At 39.7% G+C, this 26,243-nt stretch overlaps 1 protein-coding gene across 1 annotated transcript in view; it reads left to right on the top strand.

Moving 5' to 3' along the window:
* slc17a7b (solute carrier family 17 member 7b) overlaps positions 1 to 19,375 on the top strand; it is a 37,041-nt gene extending 17,666 nt beyond the window's left edge. The window contains exons 7-13 of the mRNA XM_036580911.1: positions 622 to 764; positions 1,959 to 2,108; positions 2,311 to 2,443; positions 2,661 to 2,771; positions 11,887 to 12,014; positions 13,509 to 13,578; positions 18,608 to 19,375. Of these exons, the coding sequence (XP_036436804.1) occupies positions 622 to 764; positions 1,959 to 2,108; positions 2,311 to 2,443; positions 2,661 to 2,771; positions 11,887 to 12,014; positions 13,509 to 13,578; positions 18,608 to 18,897 (1,025 nt within the window). The 3' untranslated portion in view covers positions 18,898 to 19,375. The remainder of the gene's footprint in view (positions 1 to 621; positions 765 to 1,958; positions 2,109 to 2,310; positions 2,444 to 2,660; positions 2,772 to 11,886; positions 12,015 to 13,508; positions 13,579 to 18,607) is intronic.
* Positions 19,376 to 26,243: the final 6,868 nt, after the last annotated feature.

The following is a 26,243-nucleotide window of genomic DNA, read 5'->3' as shown; positions in this document are numbered from 1 at the left end:
TAATATCTCTTGTGAAAACACAACTTTACTGAAATGGATGAATTATTTTGGTGCTTGAAATGGCTTAAACAAAGTCTTAGGTTGACAAAAGTAATGTATTATGAAGTAATGGATATTTTAATCTCAAGGGATGTCCTGGTTAAATAAAGGTTAAATAAAATAAAAAAGTATGTCAAGCATGTTGGCTCACAAAACATGGAGCCCTGACAAATGAGTAGAAAAAATGTGGCCTGTTGGGTCACCTTTCATCTTTTTCCTGTGTTTGAATATGTTAATGCTTGTAGTAAGTCAAAGGATGGAGCTTGGCGCAAACAGTGTCCCCTCATGATAACGCGTCACAGACACTGCTAAACAATTTAAGAGTGGTTTCGTGCACACCAGGATAATGATGTCTTCCACAGCTTCTCCAATCACCAAATCTGAAGTAGATGATCTCCATTTTGTTCAGGACATGCACTCCTGATTGGTTATGAAGGCAAAGTGTGTTTTTTTCTTTAGATGTTTCTTCTTTTGGTGTTCTTTTAAAGGATAAACTCTTCAAAGACATAAAACAATTCAGAACAGTAGCTCCATGGGTGATTTTGGGATCAACTGGTACACTGTGTGTCTGTGTGTCTGTAGGTAGTTTTGGGATCTGCTGGTATATGTTCTGGATTCTGGTCTCCTATGAGAGTCCAGCTGCTCACCCCACCATCACGCCTGAGGAGAGGAAATACATTGAGGAGGCCATCGGAGAGTCCGCCGGCCTCCTCAACCCACTCACGGTACGCACACATATGTACATATACACACACGCAAACCTCTTCATTCCAAACGTCCACTGTACTGGACATTTTCTCCTGGGTATTCCAGCTCTATAGAAGCAGGTACATCAAAGCGTCTAGGCTTAGGACTGAGTACGCTAAAGGAAATGAATCAATGTTAGGTCCAACAATCCTACACATAGATTGGGTTTAAGATTGAGGTTTGGGTAGGATTAAGGTTTAATTTTGCAGTTATGGAATTAGAATAGAATTAGGGTTAAGGTCTGGGGTTTGGGTTTGAGATTATGGTTTGGGTTTAGGGAATGGGTTGGGTTTGAGATTGAGTTTTGGGCGTTGGGGTTTAGGGTTGAGGTTGAAGTTGTGGTTTGGGGTTGATTTTTGGGCTTAGGGTTATGATTTGGCTTTGAGAGTTGAGCTTAGGGTCACAGTTTAGGTGTGAGGGTTGGATTTAGGGTTATGGTTTGGGGTTGAAGGTTGGGGTTAGGGTTATAGTTTGTAGTTGGGGTTGGGTTTGTAGTTTGAGGTTGGGGGTTGGGTTTGGGGTTGTAGTTCTGGTTTGGGTTTGAGGGTTGGGCTTAGGGTTATGGTTTTGGGTTGACGGTTAGGTTTAGGACTATGGTTTGGGGTTGATGGTTGGGCATATGGTTATGGGTTGGGGTTGATGGTTGAGCTTGGGGTTATCGTTTAGGGTTGAAGGTTGGGTTGGTGGGTTAGATTTAGGTTGTGGTTTAAGGTTAGGGGTTGGGTTTGTAGTTGTAGTTTGAGGTTGGGGTTGGGGTTGGGTTTGTAGTTGTAGTTTGAGGTTGGGGGTTGGGTTTGGGGTTGTAGTTTGAAGTTTGGGGTTGGGTTTGGGGTTGTAGTTTGAGGTTGGGGGTTGGGTTTGTGGTTGTAGTTTGAGGTTGGGGGTTGGGTTTGTAGTTGTAGTTTGAGGTTGGGGTTGGGTTTGGGGTTGTAGTTTGAGGTCGGGGGTTGGGTTTGTGGTTGTAGTTTGAGGTCGGGGGTTGGGTTATTTGCTAGTTGGTTGTCCGGTAGCTGTTGATCAAAATGACCTCAACAGGGCTGCCAGCAACTCTTAAGCTTGACAAATAAGGGTGAGTTTGATGGTGAGGTTTGGGGGAAGGGGTGATGATAGTGTCCTCTCTTGGTTGCATTATGATGATAATGGTGGTGATCATGTTTTTTGTCTGTGTGTAGAAATTTAACACTCCCTGGAGGAAGTTCTTCACCTCCATGCCTGTGTATGCCATCATTGTGGCAAACTTCTGCCGGAGCTGGACCTTCTACCTGCTGCTCATCAGCCAGCCAGCGTACTTTGAGGAAGTGTTCGGCTTTGAGATTAGCAAGGTCACAAAACTTACAAACACTCAGCTTACATAGCTGAGCAAGCTTTGGGGAGATTAACAACATGACAGACATACACATACATGCTGCGTTTATATGCTTTCATGATTATTAAAAAAGCAAATTATCTGTTATTATAACTTCAGAATTAGGAAATGGACCTATCCAAGGAGCATATGAACATAGCAACACTCTCTCTCTGCAGGTGGGTATCCTCTCCGCTCTCCCCCACCTAGTGATGACCATCGTGGTGCCTATTGGAGGTCAGCTGGCTGACTATCTGCGCTCTAACAACATCATGACCACCACCACTGTCCGCAAGCTCATGAACTGTGGTGGTGAGATCTTCTGCATGTAGTGCAGTGTTGCATGTTGGATGTGTGTGTGTATATTTTTTTAGTGCATGCATGTGTTTGCATTTGTGTGTTGTGCATACCTTATGCACAAAAACATGCATTCAAAAGATGCTGAGAACGTAAAGAGAACTTAGAGCATCAATTTCTTTTTAAAGTTGCTTATACTGCTAGTGAGAAGTTGTGGTCTCTGGTTGTGTAGGGTTTGGGCTGGAGGCTACCTTCCTGCTGGTGGTTGGATTTTCTCACACTAAGGGTGTGGCCATCTCTTTCCTCGTATTGGCTGTGGGATTCAGTGGCTTTGCTATCTCAGGTAAGGCCATATTTGTGTGTGTTTAATATTGGCCTGGTATGCTGTGTCCCTGAGGTTGTAGCCAGGCTTCCACGAGATTTGAGGCAGTAGCTGTAGGGATGTGGTGCAGGGATGCTATGGAGAACCAACAGCAAGTAATCAGCCTGTCAACAGATCAGAAAGTCAACCATACAGGGTGAATACAGGAGAATATCAGCCATCGGATCATTGAGGAGCAACAAATAGAGGCAGCAGATGCAAAATAGACAGGAGCTTTTACAGCCTTTAGTGTGAGATGAAGACTCATAATCCATAGTACATAGTTTGTTTAGATATTGTAGGGTCTTTGTCCACTGCAAAACAGACTGATGATTTATTGCTAAGCTGTGCTGGTTAAAGACTAGGTTTGGGGTTGAGATGAGTGTTTAGGGTTGGGATGAGATGCAGAGTGAAGATCTGGGATTGAGAAAAGGGTGTGGGTCATATTTATGAGCTTTTGGAATGAAAACATGAATATAAATCTGTCCACGCTTTTGTGGAAATCGCTGCCTAGTTAAATCCACAGTATTAACGAATATAGATTATGATGCCCCATAAAGTGTCTGAACTTGGACACTGCAGGATTATTGCCTTGCCTTGCCTATGTTCTATAAGGATGTGCTATTCAGATGATCATTATACATTTGGATGATTATACATTTGGATGTCCATTGATGCCCACTGACCTGATTTCGGCTGGCCAGTTACACTACCCTGATGTGAATTTGGATTCCGGCATTACTGCCATCACTGCCTTAGTAGAGTCAGATCCCTACTGGGTCTTGACTCAGTGATCTCAGAAATAAACATCAATTTAAAAGTTGGAGAGTCGCTCCTGAGTGGCGCATCATCAGGAGATCGCGAGCTCGATTCCTGTTGATGCTACAGCCGTCCGTGGGCGGGTGTCCAAGAGAGCACAATTGGCCTCGCTCTCTCTGGGTTGGTAGGATGGCCTCCCTTCTCCACCCAACCTCCAATGCGATGCTAGTCAGCGCAGGCATCTGTTAGCTGACGTAACAGATCTGGTTGGCGGTTGGCGCTTTCCTCCAAGCGCGTTCAGCTGTCCAATGATGTTGCGTGAGTGGCAGCTAGAAAAGATGCGGTTGCTGGCTTCACAGGTGTCGGAGGAAGCCTGTGTTAGCCTTCACCCTCCTAGCGCTGATAGTATCGTCTGATTGGGGGAGTCCTAACTAGCGGGTGGAATTGGCGACGACTAAATTGGGGAGAAAATTGGGAAAAAATAAAAAAAAAGGCTGAAGAGTCACCAGACCTCTTATACAGGCCTTTGGTTAGATAGATGATCTAATTAATTATTAAGCTGCACTGTTTTACCACTAGGGTTGAGGTGAGGGCTGAGGGTCTTACATTGGTCAAAAATGTAGATCTGTAATTTTATAGAATTTGGCCAACCCTGATTGGTCAGGTGTGACTCTAGTCAGGTTTTTGAATGTGCAGGACATCACTGATATAATTTTCATATATGGTATGATTTTGGATGCCTCTGACTTAGATTTGGATGTCTAGTTAAACTCTGTCTGGAGCCTTGCTGTAGACAGCATGCTGAATGCTAGGGCCAGTGCTAAAAGAGTATAAACAGATAGGCAGTCCAGCAAATTTGCATTCATTTTTCAAATATATAAGACCATATAAGGCAAAGAATGTTGAGTGGTTAGGCCTTTAGATGCAAATTTGGTTGCATATGTTATGTGGAATGACATGTGAGAAAAGTCCTAACAACCTGATTTCACCAAAAGTATTTCTGTGATTTTAAATAGTGACATCCAAATATGCAATTCTCAGGCCTTGTAGCGCCCACTCACTAACTACACTCAAAAACGTACCACATCCTATAGCATGAAATCAAATCCAACACTTGTTTGAAGAAACTACAACAAAAGTGTGAGGTAGGAAGATGACTGATGTCACAATAAATCTCTGAATTAGCTGAGTTGATTGATACACACTCCAAAATTTTACAGGTATTAATTAGAAGTTCAAAGGTACAAGATAGGGGAGAGAGCATGAAGGTTGAGGTGAGAGTAGGAGTAAAACTTTCAGGTTAGGATTGAGGAAGGGGTTTTGGATTGGGTGGTTTTGAGGATTTAGGCTTGGAGAAAGAATGAAAGTTAAAGTTTAGTGTCATGTTTGTGGATTTTTGAATCAAAGAAAGAATATAAATCTGGCTGCAGTTTGTGGAACCAGATGCCTAGCTTATTTATATATTTATATATAGAATAATGAAATTTCTAACTATAGCCTAGCTTATTCATATATTTATATATAGAATAATGAAATTTTGAACTGTAGCCTTTTTCGAGCGGGATTTTAATCCAGTACAAATCTACCATGTTTGTAGTGCTTTATAGTCTGCTAAGTTATAATTCTGGAGTGAAATATCTCTATAATTCTCCAAACTTAGAGCTCCTCAGTAATAGCAGTCCTGCTCAAATCAACATCTCAGAAATGTAATAACAGAACCTGCTGATAGAAATGGACGAGGCTGGTTTCCTATTTACTAGCGTCTTGTTTGAATTTTCTCCTTCCACGTTAAATGCATTCACAAAGCATTTTAAAAGCATTTTCTTATGTGCACTAATTTCTTATTCACCAGATTTTTTGTTTGAATTCAATAACTGCTGTATCATTTAAGGTGGAAGGAAAAAAATCAAACAAGAAGCTGACAAATACAAAGCAGACTTCATCTTCATAGAAAACGGGACCTCCCTTTATTTTCTGAAGATGAGGCTATCAGCTAAAATGAACCTTGATTTTGACTCTTAATCCTCAAGTTCATGAAAGAATACTGAAATTCATATTTTTGGTGATGATCAAATTACAAGGAGAAGTAAAATGAAATATCTCGAAAGTTCCTCTTGCAAGGCAGTGCATTTGTTGAGTGACATTTGGTAAATAGAATGAACACACTGTTTGCTGCACAGCTTTTTGTTGTTCATAAGTATGGTGTCTGTCGCATAATGCTGACGTAAACATCCATGTGTTGATGTTTAGATATGGGCATAGGTGCACTCAAAGGCTGGATGGCCACCATACATTGGATACATGGTTTGAGTTTTGGATGATGGTGTTAGTTTGAGTTTTGGATGATAGTGAGAGTTTGAGTTTTGGATGATAGTAATGGTTTGAGTTTTGGATGATAGTGAGAGTTTGAGTTTTGGATGATAGTGAGAGTTTGAGTTTTGGATGATAGTGAGGATTTGAGTTTTGGATGATAGTGAGGATTTGAGTTTTGGATGATAGTGAGGGTTTGAGTTTTGGATGATAGTGAGGGTCTGATTTTTGGATGATAGTGAGGGTTTGAGTTTTGGATGATAGTGAGAGTTTGAGTTTTGGATGATAGTGAGAGTTTGAGTTTTGGATGATAGTAACGGTTTGAGTTTTGGATGATAGTGAGAGTTTGAGTTTTGGATGATAGTGAGGATTTGAGTTTTGGATGATAGTGAGGGTTTGAGTTTTGGATGATAGTGAGAGTTTGAGTTTTGGATGATAGTGAGGGTTTGAGTTTTGGATGATAGTGAGGGTTTGAGTTTTGGATGATAGTGAGGGTCTGATTTTTGGATGATAGTAACGGTTTGAGTTTTGGATGATAGTAATGGTTTGAGTTTTGGATGATAGTGAGGGTTTGAGTTTTGTATGATAGTGAGGATTTGAGTTTTGGATGATAGTGAGAGTTTGAGTTTTGGATGATAGTGAGGGTTTGAGTTTTGGATGATAGTGAGAGTTTGAGTTTTGGATGATAGTGAGGGTTTGAGTTTTGGATGATAGTGAGAGTTTGAGTTTTGGATGATAGTGAGGATTTGAGTTTTGGATGATAGTGAGGGTTTGAGTTTTGGATGATAGTGAGAGTTTGAGTTTTGGATGATAGTGAGGATTTGAGTTTTGGATGATAGTGAGAGTTTGAGTTTTGGATGATAGTGAGAGTTTGAGTTTTGGATGATAGTAACGGTTTGAGTTTTCGATGATAGTGAGGGTTTGAGTTTTGGATGATAGTGAGGGTTTGAGTGTTGGATGATAGTGAGGGTCTGATTTTTGGATGATAGTAACGGTTTGAGTTTTGGATGATAGTAATGGTTTGAGTTTTGGATGATAGTGAGGGTTTGAGTTTTGTATGATCGTGAGGATTTGAGTTTTGGATGATAGTGAGGGTTTGAGTTTTGGATGATAGTGAGAGTTTGAGTTTTGGATGATAGTGAGGATTTGAGTTTTGGATGATAGTGAGAGTTTAAGGTTTGTATGATCGTGAGGATTTGAGTTTTGTATGATAGTGAGAGTTTGAGTTTTGAATGATAGTGAGGGTTTGAGTTTTGGATGATAGTGAGGATTTGAGTTTTGGAAGATAGTAACGATTTGAGTTTTGGATGATAGTGAGGGTTTGAGTTTTGGATGATAGTAACGGTTTGAGTTTTGGATGATAGTGAGGGTTTGAGTTTTGGATGATAGTGAGGATTTGAGTTTTGGATGATAGTGAGGGTCTGATTTTTGGATGATAGTGAGAGTTTGAGTTTTGGATGATAGTAACAGTTTGAGTTTTGGATGATAGTGAGGGTTTGATTTTTGGATGATAGTAACGGTTTGAGTTTTGGATGATAGTGAGGGTTTGAGTTTTGGATGATAGTGAGGGTTTGAGTTTTATATGATAGTGAGGGTCTGATTTTTGGATGATAGTGAGGGTTTGAGTTTTGGATGATAGTGAGGATTTGAGTTTTGGGAGATAGTAACGATTTGAGTTTTGGATAATAGTGAGGGTTTGAGTTTTGGATGATAGTAACGGTTTGAGTTTTGGATGATAGTGAGAGTTTGAGTTTTGGATGATAGTGAGAGTTTGAGTTTTGGATGATAGTGAGAGTTTGAGTTTTGGATGATAGTAACGGTTTGAGTTTTCGATGATAGTGAGGGTTTGAGTTTTGTATGATCGTGAGGGTTTGAGTTTTGGATGATAGTGAGGGTCTGATTTTTGGATGATAGTGAGGGTTTGAGTTTTGGATGATAGTAATGGTTTGAGTTTTGGATGATAGTGACGGTTTGAGTTTTGGATGATAGTGAGGATTTGAGTTTTGGATGATAGTGAGGGTTTGAGTTTTGGATGATAGTGAGAGTTTGAGTTTTGGATGATAGTGAGGATTTGAGTTTTGGATGATAGTGAGAGTTTAAGGTTTGTATGATCGTGAGGATTTGAGTTTTGGATGATAGTGAGAGTTTGAGTTTTGGATGATAGTGAGGGTTTGAGTTTTGGATGATAGTGAGGATTTGAGTTTTGGAAGATAGTAACGATTTGAGTTTTGGATGATAGTGAGGGTTTGAGTTTTGGATGATAGTAACGGTTTGAGTTTTGGATGATAGTGAGGATTTGAGTTTTGGATGATAGTGAGGGTCTGATTTTTGGATGATAGTAACGATTTGAGTTTTGGATGATAGTGAGGGTTTGAGTTCTGGATGATAGTGAGAGTTTGAGTTTTGGATGATAGTAACAGTTTGAGTTTTGGATGATAGTGAGGGTCTGATTTTTGGATGATAGTAACGGTTTGAGTTTTGGATGATAGTGAGGGTTTGAGTTTTGGATGATAGTGAGGGTTTGAGTTTTGTATGATAGTGAGGGTCTGATTTTTGGGTGATAGTGAGGGTTTGAGTTTTGGATGATAGTGAGGATTTGAGTTTTGGAAGATAGTAACGATTTGAGTTTTGGATGATAGTGAGGGTTTGAGTTTTGGATGATAGTAACGGTTTGAGTTTTGGATGATAGTGAGGGTATGATTTTTGGATGATAGTGAGGGTTTGAGTTTTGGATGATAGTGAGGATTTGAGTTTTGTATGATCGTGAGGATTTGAGTTTTGGATGATAGTGAGGGTTTGAGTTTTGGATGATAGTGAGAGTTTGAGTTTTGGATGATAGTGAGGATTTGAGTTTTGGATGATAGTGAGAGTTTAAGGTTTGTATGATCGTGAGGATTTGAGTTTTGGATGATAGTGAGAGTTTGAGTTTTGGATGATAGTGAGGGTTTGAGTTTTGGATGATAGTGAGGATTTGAGTTTTGGAAGATAGTAACGATTTGAGTTTTGGATGATAGTGAGGGTTTGAGTTTTGTATGATAGTGAGGGTTTGAGTTTTGGATGATAGTGAGAGTTTGAGTTTTGTATGATAGTGAGGGTTTGAGTTTTGGATGATAGTGAGGGTTTGAGTTTTGGATGATAGTGAGAGTTTGAGTTTTGGATGATAGTAACGGTTTGAGTTTTGGATGATAGTGAGGGTTTGAGTTTTGGATGATAGTAACGGTTTGAGTTTTGGATGATAGTAATGGTTTGAGTTTTGGATGATAGTGAGGGTTTGAGTTTTGTATGATAGTGAGGATTTGAGTTTTGGATGATAGTGAGGATTTGAGTTTTGGATGATAGTGAGAGTTTAAGGTTTGTATGATCGTGAGGATTTGAGTTTTGGATGATAGTGAGAGTTTGAGTTTTGGATGATAGTGAGGGTTTGAGTTTTGGATGATAGTGAGGATTTGAGTTTTGGAAGATAGTAACGATTTGAGTTTTGGATGATAGTGAGGGTTTGAGTTTTGGATGATAGTAACGGTTTGAGTTTTGGATGATAGTGAGGGTTTGAGTTTTGGATGATAGTAACGATTTGAGTTTTGGATGATAGTGAGGGTTTGAGTTCTGGATGATAGTGAGAGTTTGAGTTTTGGATGATAGTAACAGTTTGAGTTTTGGATGATAGTGAGGGTCTGATTTTTGGATGATAGTGAGGGTTTGAGTTTTGGATGATAGTAACGGTTTGAGTTTTGGATGATAGTAACGGTTTGAGTTTTGGATGATAGTGAGGGTTTGAGTTTTGGATGATAGTGAGGGTTTGAGTTTTGGATGATAGTAACGATTTGAGTTTTGGATGATAGTGAGGGTTTGAGTTTTGGATGATAGTGAGGGTTTGAGTTTTGTATGATAGTGAGGGTCTGATTTTTGGATGATAGTGAGGGTTTGAGTTTTGGATGATAGTGAGGATTTGAGTTTTGGAAGATAGTAACGATTTGAGTTTTGGATGATAGTGAGGGTTTGAGTTTTGGATGATAGTAACGGTTTGAGTTTTGGATGATAGTGAGGGTTTGAGTTTTGAATGATAGTGAGAGTTTGAGTTTTGGATGATAGTGAGGGTTTGAGTTTTGGATGATAGTGAGAGTTTGAGTTTTGGATGATAGTGAGGATTTGAGTTTTGGATGATAGTGAGGATTTGAGTTTTGGATGATAGTGAGGGTTTGAGTTTTGGATGATAGTGAGGATTTGAGTTTTGGATGATAGTGAGGGTTTGAGTTTTGGATGATAGTGAGGGTATGATTTTTGGATGATAGTGAGGGTTTGAGTTTTGGATGATAGTGAGGATTTGAGTTTTGGATGATAATGAGGATTTGAGTTTTGGATGATAGTGAGGGTTTGAGTTTTGGATGATAGTGAGGGTATGATTTTTGGATGATAGTGAGGGTTTGAGTTTTGGATGATAGTGAGGATTTGAGTTTTGGATGATAGTGAGGGTTTGAGGTTTGTATGATTGTGAGGATTTGAGTTTTGGATGATAGTGAGAGTTTGAGGTTTGTATGATCATGAGGATTTGAGTTTTGGATGATAGTGAGGGTTTGAGTTTTGGATGATAGTGAGGGTTTGAGTTTTGTATGATCGTGAGGATTTGAGTTTTGGATGATAGTGAGGGTTTGAGGTTTGCATGATTTTGAGGATTTGAGTTTTGGATGATAGTGAGAGTTTGAGGTTTGTATGATAGTGAGGATTTGAGTTTTGGATGATAGTGAGGGTTTGAGGTTTGTATGATAGTGAGGATTTGAGTTTTGGATGATAGTGAGGGTTTGAGGTTTGTATGATTTTGAGGATTTGAGTTTTGGATGATAGTGAGAGTTTGAGGTTTGTATGATCGTGAGGATTTGAGTTTTGGATGATAGTGAGGGTTTGAGGTTTGTATGATTTTGAGGATTTGAGTTTTGGATGATAGTGAGGATTTGAGTTTTGGATGATAGTGAGGATTTGAGTTTTGGATGATAGTGAGAGTTTGAGGTTTGTATGATCGTGAGGATTTGAGTTTTGGATGATAGTGAGGGTTTGAGGTTTGTATGATTTTGAGGATTTGAGTTTTGGATGATAGTGAGGATTTGAGTTTTGGATGATAGTGAGGATTTGAGTTTTGGATGATAGTGAGAGTTTGAGGTTTGTACGATCGTGAGGATTTGAGTTTTGGATGATAGTGAGGGTTTGAGGTTTGGATGATAGTGAGGATTTGAGTTTTGGATGATCGTGAGTATTTGAGTTTTGGATGATAGTGAGGGTTTGAGGTTTGTATGATCGTGAGTATTTGAGTTTTGGATGATAGTGAGGGTTTGAGGTTTGTATGATCGTGAGGATTTGAGGTTTGGATGATAGTGAGGATTTGAGGTTTGGATGATAGTGAGGATTTGAGGTTTGGATGATAGTGACAGTTTGAGTTAGAGGTCTGGAAGCCTTTGAAGCCTTTAGTGTAGGAACTACTTCTCTCTTGCATCCTACACTGGGACGGCTAGATTATGTGGTAAAAAGTAGTAAGGGGGCACTGTGCCCCCTACTGGCTGGGCTGAAATTGCTTTATTGTGAAAAAACACAAAACATTAACATAATTGAAAAAAGTACCTTTTTGTGTAACAGCAGTTAAACAGCAAGAAGTTAAACATCAACTTGTGGTAACTCAGATGAGAGAAGAATTACCATTAGTTTTGTGAGTGAAAAAAGTCAAAGGTGTATATTTTGTACCTGATTCTGGTGGTAACTGTGTGAAAGCAACACAGCTTTAGTGAGAGAAAAACATCACAGAATGTACTTTGGATGAATGATCTGCTGGTAAAACATACAGAGGGCATCACATCCTGTTTAAGAAGACTTTTGTAGCAAACATTTGCGTGTGCACCCCAGTAAAGTACCATTTGTGGGCTGCAGGATTGAATCATACAAAGCCTGACCATTAGCCTGACCATGTATGCTGGTTGTGTTCCAGCATTTGAGTGTGAAAACACTATTAGAGTTAAGACTAATAAATGTGCCTCTGTCTCTGCAGGGTTTAATGTGAACCATTTGGATATTGCTCCACGCTATGCCAGCATCCTGATGGGCATCTCTAACGGAGTGGGCACTCTGTCAGGGATGGTGTGCCCACTGATCGTAGGTGCCATGACTAAACATAAGGTACATACACGAACATATACACACAAAAACAAAAGAATCATACACATAGACATACACTTATTGTCATTGTTCAGACAAAACCTTGTATCTCCATTTTTATTGATTACTTACAAAATTTGAAAACTCCAGCAGATCTTTACTTTCTGTGAACATTTCATGATGAATAGAAAAATAGAAATAGTCCAAAATAAATTTTCCAGAAATTCTTCATACAATTATTATTATTATTACTATCATTACAATTAAGAGCTGTCATCAGTTCCAACTGCTGATACCATATGGATAGTGTTTCTCCAGAATATCCTGTCTTCTGTTCGGGTCTTCAGGCTTCTTAATGACTGGTTCATAATTCCTCTGATTGTATCAGTCCATCTTGTTGATGGTTATCTTCTTCCTTTCTTACAGTCCACTCTTCCAAGCATAATAGTCTTTTCCAGTGAATTGGTTCCTCTAATAATTGTCCAAAATAAGAGCCTCTGTTTGGTTGTCTTTGAGTGAGAGGTGAGGCTTGGTTTGATTTTGTTTGTTTTCTTTGCCATCTATTGTACTCTTAAAAGTCCAACACCAAAGTTCAAAGGCGTCACTATTTTTGTTGTCCAGTTTTCACAGTTATGATTTTTCCCCCACTAATCTTGAACTCTCAGTCATCTTCCTCCAGTTCTGCTTCTCTCTATATGTTCTGTATGCAGGTTAAACAAGTATGGTGACAGTGGGCAGCCTTGTCTTACTCCATCACCAATGTGGAGTAATTCTTCATCAGCATTTAGTCACTAGGTTTATTCTATAAGGGCTCTTATTGTGAAGGCAGAGCTCTTTGTGTATGTGGGGACAACAGGAAGAGCCAGTCACTTGCGGCTTAGATGCAAAGGGGTGCAGACCTGATTTGAGCTAGAGCTAGCTGTTAGCCTGAAGCCTTGCTTATCTGTACGGCGTGGCTGTGGCCAATACAGCCCTTAATAAAGCAAAACGAATAGTGCAGAAGCTGTGTGTCCTCCCTCAACTGTGGAAATGCTACAACATTATGGTTTGCACACTCTTTCTTGTCTCTTTCCTTTGTTATTAGGATACTAACTGACCTCTCCCAATTTACTGGCCACTGAGTAGTTTTCTTTAAAAGTAATGAATGTTTTTTCCTTTTCCGGTAAAGCTCCTGTTTTGTCTTAACAGTGATGATATGCACATAAAAACACAGACAACATGTCAGAGTTCATTTTGCCTCCAGGACCGTGTTCTGATAAACAGTGTGCTTCCTACAGAGTTTGGCTCTTCCCATCATGCTCTGCAGCTTCTGTTTCATCTCTCTTTCAGCGTCTGTTTCTCATTCTGTTACCTGTTCTCTCTTTCATGGTATCCATACTAACTATCCTTCTGTTTCTCTCATTTATCACTAATTCCCTCTAACACACACACATACTCCTCCTTCTACCTCTCTCTCTCTTTCTACTTCTCTCTCTCTCTCTCTCTCTCTCTCTCTCTCTCTCTCTCGCCCTGTAGACTCGGGAGGAGTGGCAGTATGTGTTTCTCATTGCTTCCTTGGTTCATTATGGCGGTGTTATCTTCTATGGTGTGTATTTCTGTCTCTTGTTTCTTTCTTTCTTTCTTTGGCCCATAAATCATTATGCTTTAGTTCCTCTGCAGATGTCAAAGTTTTAACTGAAATGTTCCCCTTTTGATTTGCTTCTTCAGGTATGTAACATTTAGCCAATCGTTTGTTTTCATATAACAAAGTGATAACATCAGTGGCATCCATTTGCAGAACCACACTGCCATTATGGGTAGCACTTTACAATATTTTTCATAGTTAATAAGTAACTAATCAGGAATTAAGCAGGAATGAATGAGTAGTGCTGCATTACCAAGTAACTACTCTTAACTACCAATGACTACTAGTTAACTACTCAGAGGGCAAAAGTGAACTAATGATTAGGGTTGTTCACTATTAACTAAACAATAACTACTGAGTCTCATAGAGAATTACTTAGTAACTATGTTTTCTTAGAATAACTACTCATAAATGACTGATCAATTCAACATTAATTGCTCAATAGCTGACAAGAGTCTGACAAGGTTCCTGCTGAACCACTAACTGATGTAGTGTACTCCAACACTGCTAACAGTAGTGAAATACACTACACAGAGTGCATCTCTACAATATAATGGATTATACCCATTCTATTCACAGAAACAGGTATCCTCAGAGAGGGCTGGGGACATCACACCACACTGTACTGACTGGTGTCCCTCATGTGTTTGTTTTGACCAGAAACCTTAAAAGGCTAATGCATGTCTTCATATTTGGCAGTGTGAACCAATTTGCACCTACAAATGGGACAACTGCTGAAAAACTACAGTATTCTAGTTAAGTGGTTATGTAATTACTGTCTGTTAGATAATGAATGAGGTGTTGCTGTTTTTCATTAGGAGTTAATGATGATCAGGAACAATATAAAATAATACAATGGTAACTCATCAGTAATGAACTAGGAGTTAATGATGATCAGGAACCGTATTATAAAGTGAAACACATGGTAACTCACTAGTAATGAACTTGGAGATAATGATGATCAAGAACAGTATTATAAAGTGAAACACATGGTAACTCACTAGTAATGAACTTGGAGATAATGATGATCAGGAACAGTATTATAAAATGAAACACATGGTAACTCATCATTAATGAACTAGGAGTTAATGAGGATCAGGAACAGTATTATGAATTGAACTACATTAGAAATAAAAACCTAAATAAATGATATACTGTAGTACAAAAAATATTAATAAAGAAATTTTGAAAAAAGTAAGAGTAAATAAGTTGTTTATTTAGTCCTTTTTTTTGCAAAAAACATCCCTGAGTAAGCTAGTTAAATCATTGAATATAATACATCCAAACAAAATTAAATCAAAGTCTGTCATTGCTCCTGAAGGAGAAAGTCTGAGAGCTGAGACTGATCACAGTATGTTCTGCTAGTACATTAATTACACATCTTTCTGTTTCATATCTGAAGCACAAAGTTTTACTGCCTATTAGCTTAGCTTACATTAGCTAAATTAACTAGCTAGCTAGCATGCACTCATAACAGAACATCAGCAGCAGCTTTAGGTTTAATAAAGCACTAACGTGCTTATAATTCTGAAATAACATGGTAAAACAGACATTGTACAAGAAGGCCGAACCTACTTAGCTCAGATTAGTTAGCAAGTCAGCTAACTGTGTCTCTACATTAGTGCTGCAGTCTGAATAAAACCTTGAATCTGAATCAAAAGTCTCACATTAGCAGCCCAGGGGTCTGGCATGAGTCTGATTCACTCATTATACATCAGGAGATACAGCGAGTCAGACTTAAAATATGAAGAGAATTATCAAACTAATCCACTGAGAATGCAGGATTTATTGCTCTCCTTTACCAGCACTCGCAAAAACCTATCATAATAAGCTATCATAATAAGAGTGCTGTGCAACTCTACTGTTAATTGCAAGTTTATTTAATTCAATAGAACTTTAAAATGTTTATTATTTTAAATGTCAAAGCCTCTAGGTATTAATACTACTACTACTACTACTACTACAGTACCACTACTACTACTACTACTACTACTACTACTAATAATAATAATAATTATTATTATTATTATTATTATTATTATCATTATTATTATTATTATTATTATTATTATTATTATTATTAGTTGTAGTAGTAGTAGTAGTAGTACTGTAGTAGTAGTAGTAGTAGTGGATTGTGGTGATAGAAGACTTGCTTATAAACACTGACCAAGATGCACTTAATATGAAATAGAAAGATGTGTAATTAATGTACTAGCAGAACATACTGTGATCAGTCTCAGCTCTCAGACGTTCTCCTTCAGTAGTAATGACAGATTTTGATTTTATTTTGTTTGGGTTTATTATTTTCAATGATATAGCTAGTTAACTCAGGGATGTTTTCACATTTGGACTGTTCACAAATAAAAAATGCACTCAATAAACAACTTATTTATTCTTCCTTTTTTTCAAAATTTCTTTATTAATATTTTTGTACTACAGTATAGCATTTTTTCAGGGTTTTTTATTTCTTATGTAGTTCAATTAATAATACTGTTCCAGATCATCATTAACTCCTAGTTCATTGCTAGTGAGTTACCATGTGTTTCACTTTATTATAATGTTCCTGATTGTCATTAACTCCTAGTTCATTACTAGTGAGTTACCACGTTTCACTTCATAACACTGTTCAAGATCATCATTAACTTCTAGTTCATTAATAATGAGTTACCATGTGTTTCACTTTATACTGTTCCAGATCATCATTGATTCCTAGTTCATTAGTAATGAGTTACCATGTGTTTCACTTTATAATACTGTTCCTGATCATCATCAACTCCTAGTTCATTAATAATGAGTTCCCATTGTTTCATCTTATATTGTTCCTGATCGTCATTAACTCCTAATGAAGAACAGCAACACTTCATTAATTATCTAACAGACAGTAATTAGATTACATAATCACTTGGTAATATGTAGAACCAAGGATATATGGATTTTTCCATGAGCCCTCTTTTCAACTGACCCTGCCCTCAAGAGGACTTTAAAAGAGAACTACTGTTCAGGAGAAACACTGGCCCACATGATCCTGCACAAAATAATGGTGTTTTCTTTTCTAAAGATGAGAGGTAAGCAGACTGGTCTACTGAATACTGTAATATTTTTTGCAGTTGTCCCATTTGTAGGCTGCTGTACAAATTGGTGCACACTGCCAAATATGAAGATGTGCATTAGCCTTTTAAGGTTTCTGATCAAAACAAACACATGAAGGACACCAGTCAGCACAGTATATTGCGATGCCTACTTTTTAACTATGAAACGAAACAGTATTTTAACAGTGTTACCCCATTACATCCACACAGATCTGTCAGTGTGTGTTAAAAATTGCTTTAGGAGAATAGCAAATGCAATGTTTAGCCTTTGGAGTATCGTCATTGTGCATTCTGGTTCATTTGAACAGCTGCCATTGCCATTGTGGGAAGATCTCATGATGAATGGGCCAATCGATATGCCCCAAAATTGCTTGTAAAAAATTTCTTGACCTTGACATTTGACCTTCTGTGGTGATGCCCCACAACTTTCTGAGTTCAAGATGCTTATATCAAAAAAGATCTCCAAGATCTCCTTTTTCTCAAAAAAAGATTCTCTTAATTTTTCTAACCTACCAGAAAAAAATGCAGTCTGAATCTCCTCCCTTACCTAACTCCAATATGTTTTGTCCAGCTAATCAGGAGTTAATTTAGTTCAGCAGGAGCAGTGTTGTTCAACACTAGACTATGGCATCTGCTCCTTTTTGCACCTTCATTTTGCAAGTGTAGGGTTAAAGTTATGCTGGGGTCAGTCTGCACAAACTGAGCATAATTCTGACATGATTTTGTCACAGCTGACAAATTTCCAGTGTCAGGCCTGAAATGAGTGTTGGGAACGATCAACGGGTTTTGTAGTGTGACATAATTGAAGAACAGTGATGTGGCATCTCGGACAGCCCACGACACCCTGGTGAAAAGTCTAGCATGTCAGAGTTTTTGTCTTGTTCTGCCTAGTCTGACATCTTCTATGGCATGCTCCTTGACATTAACTAATAGGATGACAGAGCATTCTCTGGCACACATATGTAAACACGCCAAAGAGAAAGAGGGACGCTGCTGTTGCAGCTGTCAGGTGCAACAACGAAACAGAGGAAAGCTTCTTTGATGTGGCAACGGAACCCCTGCCTTTCTCATGTTTCCTAGAGTGAGAACCATGACAGAGTCCAAAAAGATAAATGCTGGTGAGAAATAGTGTTTATAGCATTATGGCATGTGCCTGTCCCCCTGGTCCCGATGACGGCTGCGAGAGCCGGCAGGAAGGTGGGGCCTGAACTCTGAGTGAGGATGCACCACGGCGAGGCTGGCAGGGAGAGAAGAAAGCGAGTGAGTGGGGGACGACACGCGAGTCCTGAGCCTTGCCTTCATGCCCCTCGTGGCCGTAATTGTTGTCATCCCCTCTCTGGCGGCTGATGTCCTCCTCCCGCTGTCACTCACTTCCCTCAGCAGTGCTCGGGATTAGTGCACTGTCCCCCACTCGCTCACAGTTCTCCTCTCCCCAGTGGGATAAGCACATGCCGTAAGCATTTGTTTATGTACTGCAAACCTGATAGCTACTTTTATATAATTTTGTTGATATGTTAACACATTAATTACCTTAAGTTCTCTTTGAAGGACAGCCATATTGTCCTCTTCTTGACATCCAGTAACCACTCCAAAATCATTTCAAATGGCGTCAGCCAAGACATGGCATGGATTTATGGCACTGATTGCCTAATTTGACATAGTGACCATCGTGAAAGACAAAAATACTGTGTAGTCTGATCCTGGCATAAGGGTGGGCATTGGTGTACATCTCAAAACCGTTGGCCGCAGACTCAGGTGTTGATGGTGGTGCACATTGCAAATGGATGTATCTTGATAACATGATGATATCATCTTATTGAGACATCATGGATGACATCATTAATTACAACTAAATGATATATTAGGTCATGGTAGTCATATCACCTGTTTGTGGGTCACAGGTATTTTTGCATCTGGAGAGAAGCAGGCATGGGCGGAGCCGGAAAACACCAGTGAGGAGAAGTGTGGAATTCTGGGAGAGGACGAGCTAGCGGATGAAACAGAAGAGCTCTACCGGACTGGGGGTGGTGGCTATGGAGCCACCAGCCAAGCAGGCGACCCAAATGGGGCGGGGACTGGAGGAGGTGGGGGTAAATGGGTCTCTGATTGGGACAAGACAGAGGAGTACATCCAGCCAGCCGGGACGAACAGCTACTTGTACGGAGCAGAGGAGGAGAGAGAGCTTACATAGACATAGAGAAAAAGAGAGAGAGAGAGAAGAGAGAGAGAGAGAGGGGTGTAAATCTCTGACCTCACAGAAATTTAATTACGATTCTTTAGGAAACTTTTCACTGCATCAGTCTCAAATTGCACCACAATTCGATTAGGTTATTTTGGTATGATTCGGACTTATTTAAAAAAAATCACTTAACCTACAAATATAACTGAAAGAACCATTTACACGGTAGTGGAATATAGATAACACCAGTGATACACCACGCCTTTTATTGTTTTGGGTTTTTACTCTTGAAAGTAGCCAGAGAAAGGTAAAGTGAAGAAACCCCATTTACTGTGGTCATTTTTAACACAGTGAAAGTTCCTTACTTTACCTTTTTTTAAATTTCTATAAAGCATTTATTTACTTATTCTGCCAGCCGTTTTGTGATGGTTCCTAACTCTAAAGTGAATACAGGAGTAACCACGGTAATAGAATGAGTTTAGGCTTAATCTTTGTCCAGTAAAAGTAATATATACATCTTTATTTTGGCCACAAATCTGTAATTAATCTAGTGACTAAGAACAGAATTGCCAACGTCACATGAACTTTACCGTCTGAGGCCACTTAGCCTGATGCCTTTTCTCTAAGGCCGTTTGTCCTGAGGTCCAGTCGTACTAGAGCTGAGACTGATAGTGTTTTTCCCAGAGAGCTGGAGCCGTTTTGTCTAATGTCTGAAAAGTGATGCTGTGGTCTGAGGATGTCCTAAAATGTACACCACAAAATATGTATATTTTGATATAGTTTTACTGTCAGGCTGCTGAATAATTATCACTGGAAACAGGCCTTGAATATTATTACAAATTAACACAATTCCCAACATTGCTAAAATGATGCAGTTGAATCACCACCTTCAGACTGATGCATTTTTACACCCCTAGAGAGACAGGAAGGTGAAATATGATTCCAGATCGAAGAACTGTGGGGTTCGTGAAACCCGAACTGCAGTGAAATGTCTACCAGGGCTGTGGCAGTGCAATGATGTGTGTGTTTTTGTGTGTTTGTGAACAGACTGTATGTCTTACCAGAACTCTTTGCAGTCACTGTACTGCAGTTAGTCACTCTTCTAGAACATTAGGAACCTTTTTCTAATTCACCAGCCACATCACCCCTGCCTCCACCGTCTTTTTCCCGTGCTTCTCCCAGTGGCTTCACATGAGCTCATGTGGGAGAGCAGCAGTGCATGTGTCTTCTTCTGAGAAGTAACCCACAAAAACAATATTGTGCCAATATTGTGTAACACTGGTCCCCTTTTCAATCTCCAAAACATTTATTAGCCCACCGTGTGCAGAGGCTCATTCTTCAGACTTTAAAACAACACTATCCTAGTGACATAACTTCATTTAAAACACAGTTGTATACTTACTGTAGCACACTTAGAGGTGGGTGAGGAGGTAGCACTAGATGGCTAGTTTTGCTTTGGCTAAAAATCAGGGGCCGTACTACAGAAACGTCTTAACTCTGAAATCTGATCTGTTTGGTCTCCGTGACGACTTCACTACGGACTGAATTTAGGACAGTAGCTATTACTGTAAGGGCTGGCTCCAGGGCTGCGGCGCTCCTGGCCACCAGAGGGAGGCAACGCACACCTCCCAGGTCCAATCAAGCGCAATGTCGTACACCTGGGCAGAGGGCTTTATAACCGCAGAGAAGGAGACACGCGTTGATGTGTCTTTGTCTCATTGTGAGCCAACAGAAACGGCCGGTAATTTTGGTAAGAGGGCTGAGTTTCGCACTCCCCCTCACTTTTTCTCCTTCTCTGCTCTCAAAAAAACAAAAAAAAACAAAAAACGTTCTGTTCTATTTTTTGGTTCTGTTTCTGTTGGGAAAGTCATTTGTCCCTTTTCAGTTACTTCATTTTCACTCAACTTCTGAGAAAGCCAGTTTTCCCCGGCATCCTTTGTCTTTTTCCCGCCTGACAAAAATGGGTGGGTGTACAAATTTGGACAGCTTTTCCCACCTATTTTCGGGCAATCCCATATAAGGGCGCTCCTTTCAGCGGGCTTCACCACGGCTGCGGTGGAGGAGCGGTAGAGCGTCGCACAGGGCCCGGGTTCAATCCCCAGACTTATCAGGTGCTGAAGTCCTTATCGTTGTACAGCTTATCCATCTGCTGTACAGAAGTTTGGCACTTGGGTCCTGTGTCCCCAAAACCTGGTGGTCTGGTGAGCCATCCAACGTTACAATTACAGAATAACAGTTCTGAACTTCATAATCTCATCATGAACTCCAGATAAGAAAAAGCATCATACAAACATCCTAACTAGACTAAACCTCCTAAATCCTGTCCTAACTTTAGGATGAACCCCAACAGGGTCCTCACTTCTGTTTAAGGTCCGTTTCTATGGTTTTTAGGCAGCTGAGTCAGCAGCATAGTTCACTACCAGCATAATGAGCTCCATTTATCTCTACTGTAAAACGCTGCTTTCACTGTGAGATGATTTTCTTTTCTAACTCTGCGTTTTAAAGATCTCAGACGCTGCAGACTCGATCTCCACCGCCCCTCTGATCACCTTCGTGTGTTAATGTTGATGATGAAATATTACAGTGATGGTGGTGAATAATGAGGAGGCGGAGCTGAACGTGGGTCTGTTTATTAGGAGGAGTAACGTTAGCGCGCTCGGCTAAAGCGTTTGGGAAACGGAGACTGAAACTGGGGAGCGGCGACGCTCTGATAAACAGCAGGGGGCGCTCACAACTTACAGTTTATCACACTTTAGTTTTTTGACGTTTTTTACCGTAACTTACATTTTTAATATTATTTTAACTACATGTTTACGTTTCAGCTGTGCGCATATGATCAGTTACTAGGCAACAGACATAACAGTTAATTATCAGCTTTGATCGAGTAGGTTAAGGTTTCCTAACTGGAGATAAGATGCTGTAAGATAAGAAATTCCTAAATTAAGATTTGCTTCTGTAAAATGAAACTGTGAAAAATCTTATCTTAACCTAGAACTAAAACATAGGAGGTTTCTGTATTACGTCCCCTGGTTTCTGATTGGTTTGAGTTGACTGTTTCAGCTCACTGATTGGTTGGAGTAGTCTGGTTATGACCTCTGATTGGTTAAAGTGGACTACTTCAGTAAATGGGTAGAGTTACCGGCTGTGAAACCCACATAGGAATCAACAGTTGTGGACGTGCAGCTGTGTTCTTTCATTCTTTCTTTCTTTCTTTTTTCTTTATCTTTTTATTCTTCTCCACCAATCAACCGCTTGACACTGAGCTTGTGGAAACAAGCACACATACAGGCATTGCCGGCTGTAGAGCACTGTAATATTAATGACAGTAAGATTCACACTTGAACAGAATGCACTTCACTTGGCAACAGGTTGCCATGGCAAGGTGGGCGTTCCATTTTGCCTAGTTATAATAACGCATTCGTGTAGACATGGTGACGTTGACACAGAGCCCCCTCCTGAGACCAGGTGAGGCTGAAGGGGGTGATTATGCAGGGTCAGTAGAATATGTGTCTTTGTTTTTGTTTTTTTTTGAAGTTTGATAGATAAGCTCTTAAAAAGTGTCCAGCTCCTTCTCTCTGGTGTGGAAGCCTGAAAATGTGGCTGCTGTGCCTGCATGGGCTTCATGCTGAGCTAGCGCTAAGCACTCAGTGGTTTTTCAGCTCAGTTAATGTCTCGTTTGGGAAATGTAGCAGAAAATATAGGATGTCTTTGGAGAAAGTTCTAGGTAAAACCCCAGCGTAGCCCCGTCTCTAACACTAACGCTGTGCTGAACTTAGAACATGCTGTGAACCGAACTCAGGAAGAAAAACCTGGACTTTTTAATTCAGTACTGCACAGTGTCATTGAAACCAAACTCAGTCTAAATACCAATCAAAGAATCATCCCGCTTAGCTCTACGCTAATACAGCTTGTTTCAGCCTAGCGTTACACTGATTATGGTATGAGGGAGATGAATCTGAGCTCTAGGGCTTTACTGTGGAAACAGTGGTCAGTAAAACAGATTTTAAATATGCTGTTGCTACAAGAGGACCCACTTTTATTGGCAGAGTGAGTTTTCAGACGATCTCAGACGATCAGAACTGTTTCTGGACAAACACCATCCATGGTCATTAGGAGTCGACCTGACAGCATTTAATAATAATAATGATGATGATGATGATGGTCATAATAATAACAATAGTACAGGCATGAAAGTGCAGCCTGACCCATACCTGAGACTTTGAGACCCGACCTGATCAGGAATGACTGGTACCACTAAATCTGAAACCCAAACCTGCTCGCATGCATCGACGGATCATCGCAGATGCAGTTTTAGGGAGTTTATATAATGTAATTATATTACAGAGAGAGAGAAAATATTGAAGTATGTGAAATTTACATCAAATTCCTTGGAGCAAAACATCTAGATGACAGCTGAGCCGCATGAACGTGACCAATCCAGGTGATCAAGTTCCGTCTTAAAAAAAAACAAAAAAAAACGGCTGCACTTGAAAGCAGCGTGATTTTACCAGCATTTGAGGGTCCTCTGTAGAAGCTCAGTCTAACATTTAACTACATATCTGTTAAATTAATCTAACCCTGAACTTCAGCAGAAAACCTGAACTGAACTCTAATCTATAATCCACGGTTTTATAAGAACTATTAATTCATTAATTAGCTAATTAACTAACTAACTTACTTACATTCTAATATACACTAAAGAATGTTTGGGTTTTTAGGGCTTTGCTGAAATGGCACTTCAGAAAATTAGTTCAGTTTAGCATAAATAAATAAAAAGATTAAAAATGATGACTCCGGCGATGTTCATGCTTTCCACACCAAAGTGAAGGACTTCAGAGCTCTTCTACTGCACTCTTCAGTGTTTTCTTTCTGTTGTTTCTGTTTCTTACATGGCTGTTCTTTGTTGTAAAATGCATAAATTATTAATATGAGAAAGTATTATTATTATTATTATTATTATTATTATTATTATTATTATTATTGGTAACACTATTTTAAGGTCTGCTTCTTATTACTCAAATGTTTCTACTTATTAGTGTATTATTAATTACTTGCTAATAGTTAATAAACTGTTGAGAACCAGACCTTAAAGTAAAGCGTTAACTTGTTATGATTATTGTTATGCTAATTCTTTTCAAGTATTTCTTATCTTGCTGTATGTTTTGTTGTTCATCCTGAACATGTTTGTAAACCTGTAGATGGTGTTTAAACTGGAAATGATCTTTAAGCGTTTCCCACCTTTGAGAATAAAAACATTCGACTACAAAACACCGTCTGAGGAAGTCATCTGAGTGAACAGTGTGGAGCTTAGTGGGTTCCTTTCTGAGTCTCCCACATTTCTGTCATACAGGATCTGCGTTCCAGAGTCTAGGCTGCGTTTCTCGGCCGCTACGTCGGCGCAGGCTGCTCCAAAGTGAAGGACCCTTCATAAACAGCCTAGAAATGCAGCCTGCGTTCTGAGTGATTTAGAGGACAGAACTGATGTGTCCTTACAGGCCCTCGGCTACCCACAGTTTTCTGCGCACGAACGACGCGAAGGAAAATACAGCATCATGAAAACGACGGAAACTGAGCCGTTTTTGCAGAGTTTGTTTAAAATGTAAGTCTTTGTTCCTCATATATACACTTTATAAAGTGTAAAACGATTGATTGATTGATTAATTAAAGAATTCGCCCATGTATCGTATTTTAATCAGAAGTATTTGCATATGTGTAGTTTATCGTACTACATAAGCTTGTCGCCTTATTAGCTACCATAGCAACGAACACAACGGGCTCCATTTTCTCTCACCAGTTCCCCCAAGAGTTTCGTGCCACAATTGCAAGAGGCGGGACCTTTCTGGTGACGTCACCACAAGGCCTCGTTAGGACTGCTCCATTTGTGTGACCAATAGGCTACTAAGGAGGAGTCTTCACAGAACAGTCCAACTGAGGACCCCCCCTACCTCGGCTGCAGCCTCGGCTCTGGAACGCAGCTTGTCTGCTCTCGTTAGCAGTGTTGTCCCGTTGCTAACTCAGAGGCTCAGGAGCGGTGAGGAATTAAGTGATTAGCGAGAGCAGTAGTGATTAGTGGGAGGTGTAGTTTTAAGTGAGTGAGGGCTGATGGGGGATGTGGTTCTCTAAACTCATCAGCCGTGTCAGTTGGTCAGAGTCAGGTCTCCCTCTGGTGGTAAAGAAAAGAACAGCACTGCAGAATTTCACTGAACCTTTATTCTTTTATTTCTTTCTGCTTAAAATGAAAGCAAATTGAAGCTTTTACTGTAAATGGTGAAAATGTGAAGTAGTAACAGTTATTGAAGCCTGCGGTTTATGTTAAAAGGAAATCACTCCTGCATTTTTTTCATTTACAAGAAAATAAATGCTAAAATACAAACATTTTTCTAAAAAAATAGCTTAACACACAAATACATTCCAAACTCTGAATTAATATGTACAATATCATATTTTAGATGATAAACATTTTCCTCACATTCAAAGTACCAAAGTGGCAAATCTTAAAAGAGCCCATATCTTGTATATTTTCTTGTATTTATTTTTCGTCTGATGTATCTTTTAAAGAGTGACTCCACCCTAAGACCTTTTTTTCATTAACAGCTGAAATGCTCTGCTCTGTAATAATGAAATATACCAGCCTTGCTTTAATGTGAACAGATCTTACAAATATCATTTTTACGGTCAGGATGTAACCCCGGTAAGAGCCATGAACAGCTTGCAGAGCGTAAGGATTTAGGGCCACTGCAGCAAACCCTGACTGACCGGTGACTCAGTCTGCAACCTTGATGTCAAACTGAATTCAGAATTCAAAGAAATCCACTGTATTCATTCAGAATTCAGTGCATCTAAGAAATCAGGACTGGGGATGTATCGGATACGGACCTGCTGAACAGATCAACAGAAGCTGTCGTGGTTTTAGGGAATGTTCTACCGTTCGGCGCCTCTGCCGCTCACTGCTGATCATTTTCTGGCATGTTAACTCTTCCATGACTTGAGTCAGTGACTCATACTGTTAAGGCTCAAGATGCACTGCCTGATCAGAGAATCCTTCCCTCGTGGAAGATGGAGACGGTAGTGGAGAGAAATCTTCAGCCTCGTAAGACTCTCAGTTACAAAAGAGCCGTTTGATTCTGTCTCTCTCCTTTTCTGGTAGCTCTAAAACACAGCAGCCCAGCCCACCCGGTTTCCCTCGTAGCCCCACCTCCAAACCCAAACATCACTGCAGTGCCCCTCCCAGCGTGCCCCTCCCATTTTTGAGCATTTTTCAAAGTTGAGCCAAGGGTGGAGTCAGCTGAACATAGTGGGGTGTAGTTACTCTTTAAACTGATATATGTAAATGAGCTCTGTTCTGATTGGCTGAGCCT

The sequence above is a fragment of the Colossoma macropomum genome, unplaced genomic scaffold (genome assembly GCF_904425465.1).
Source record: "Colossoma macropomum unplaced genomic scaffold, Colossoma_macropomum, whole genome shotgun sequence".
In the NCBI taxonomy this organism is placed as follows: domain Eukaryota; kingdom Metazoa; phylum Chordata; class Actinopteri; order Characiformes; family Serrasalmidae; genus Colossoma; species Colossoma macropomum.
The sequence above is the reverse complement of the archived record's forward strand: the minus strand, read 5'-3'. Positions and strand labels throughout refer to the sequence as shown.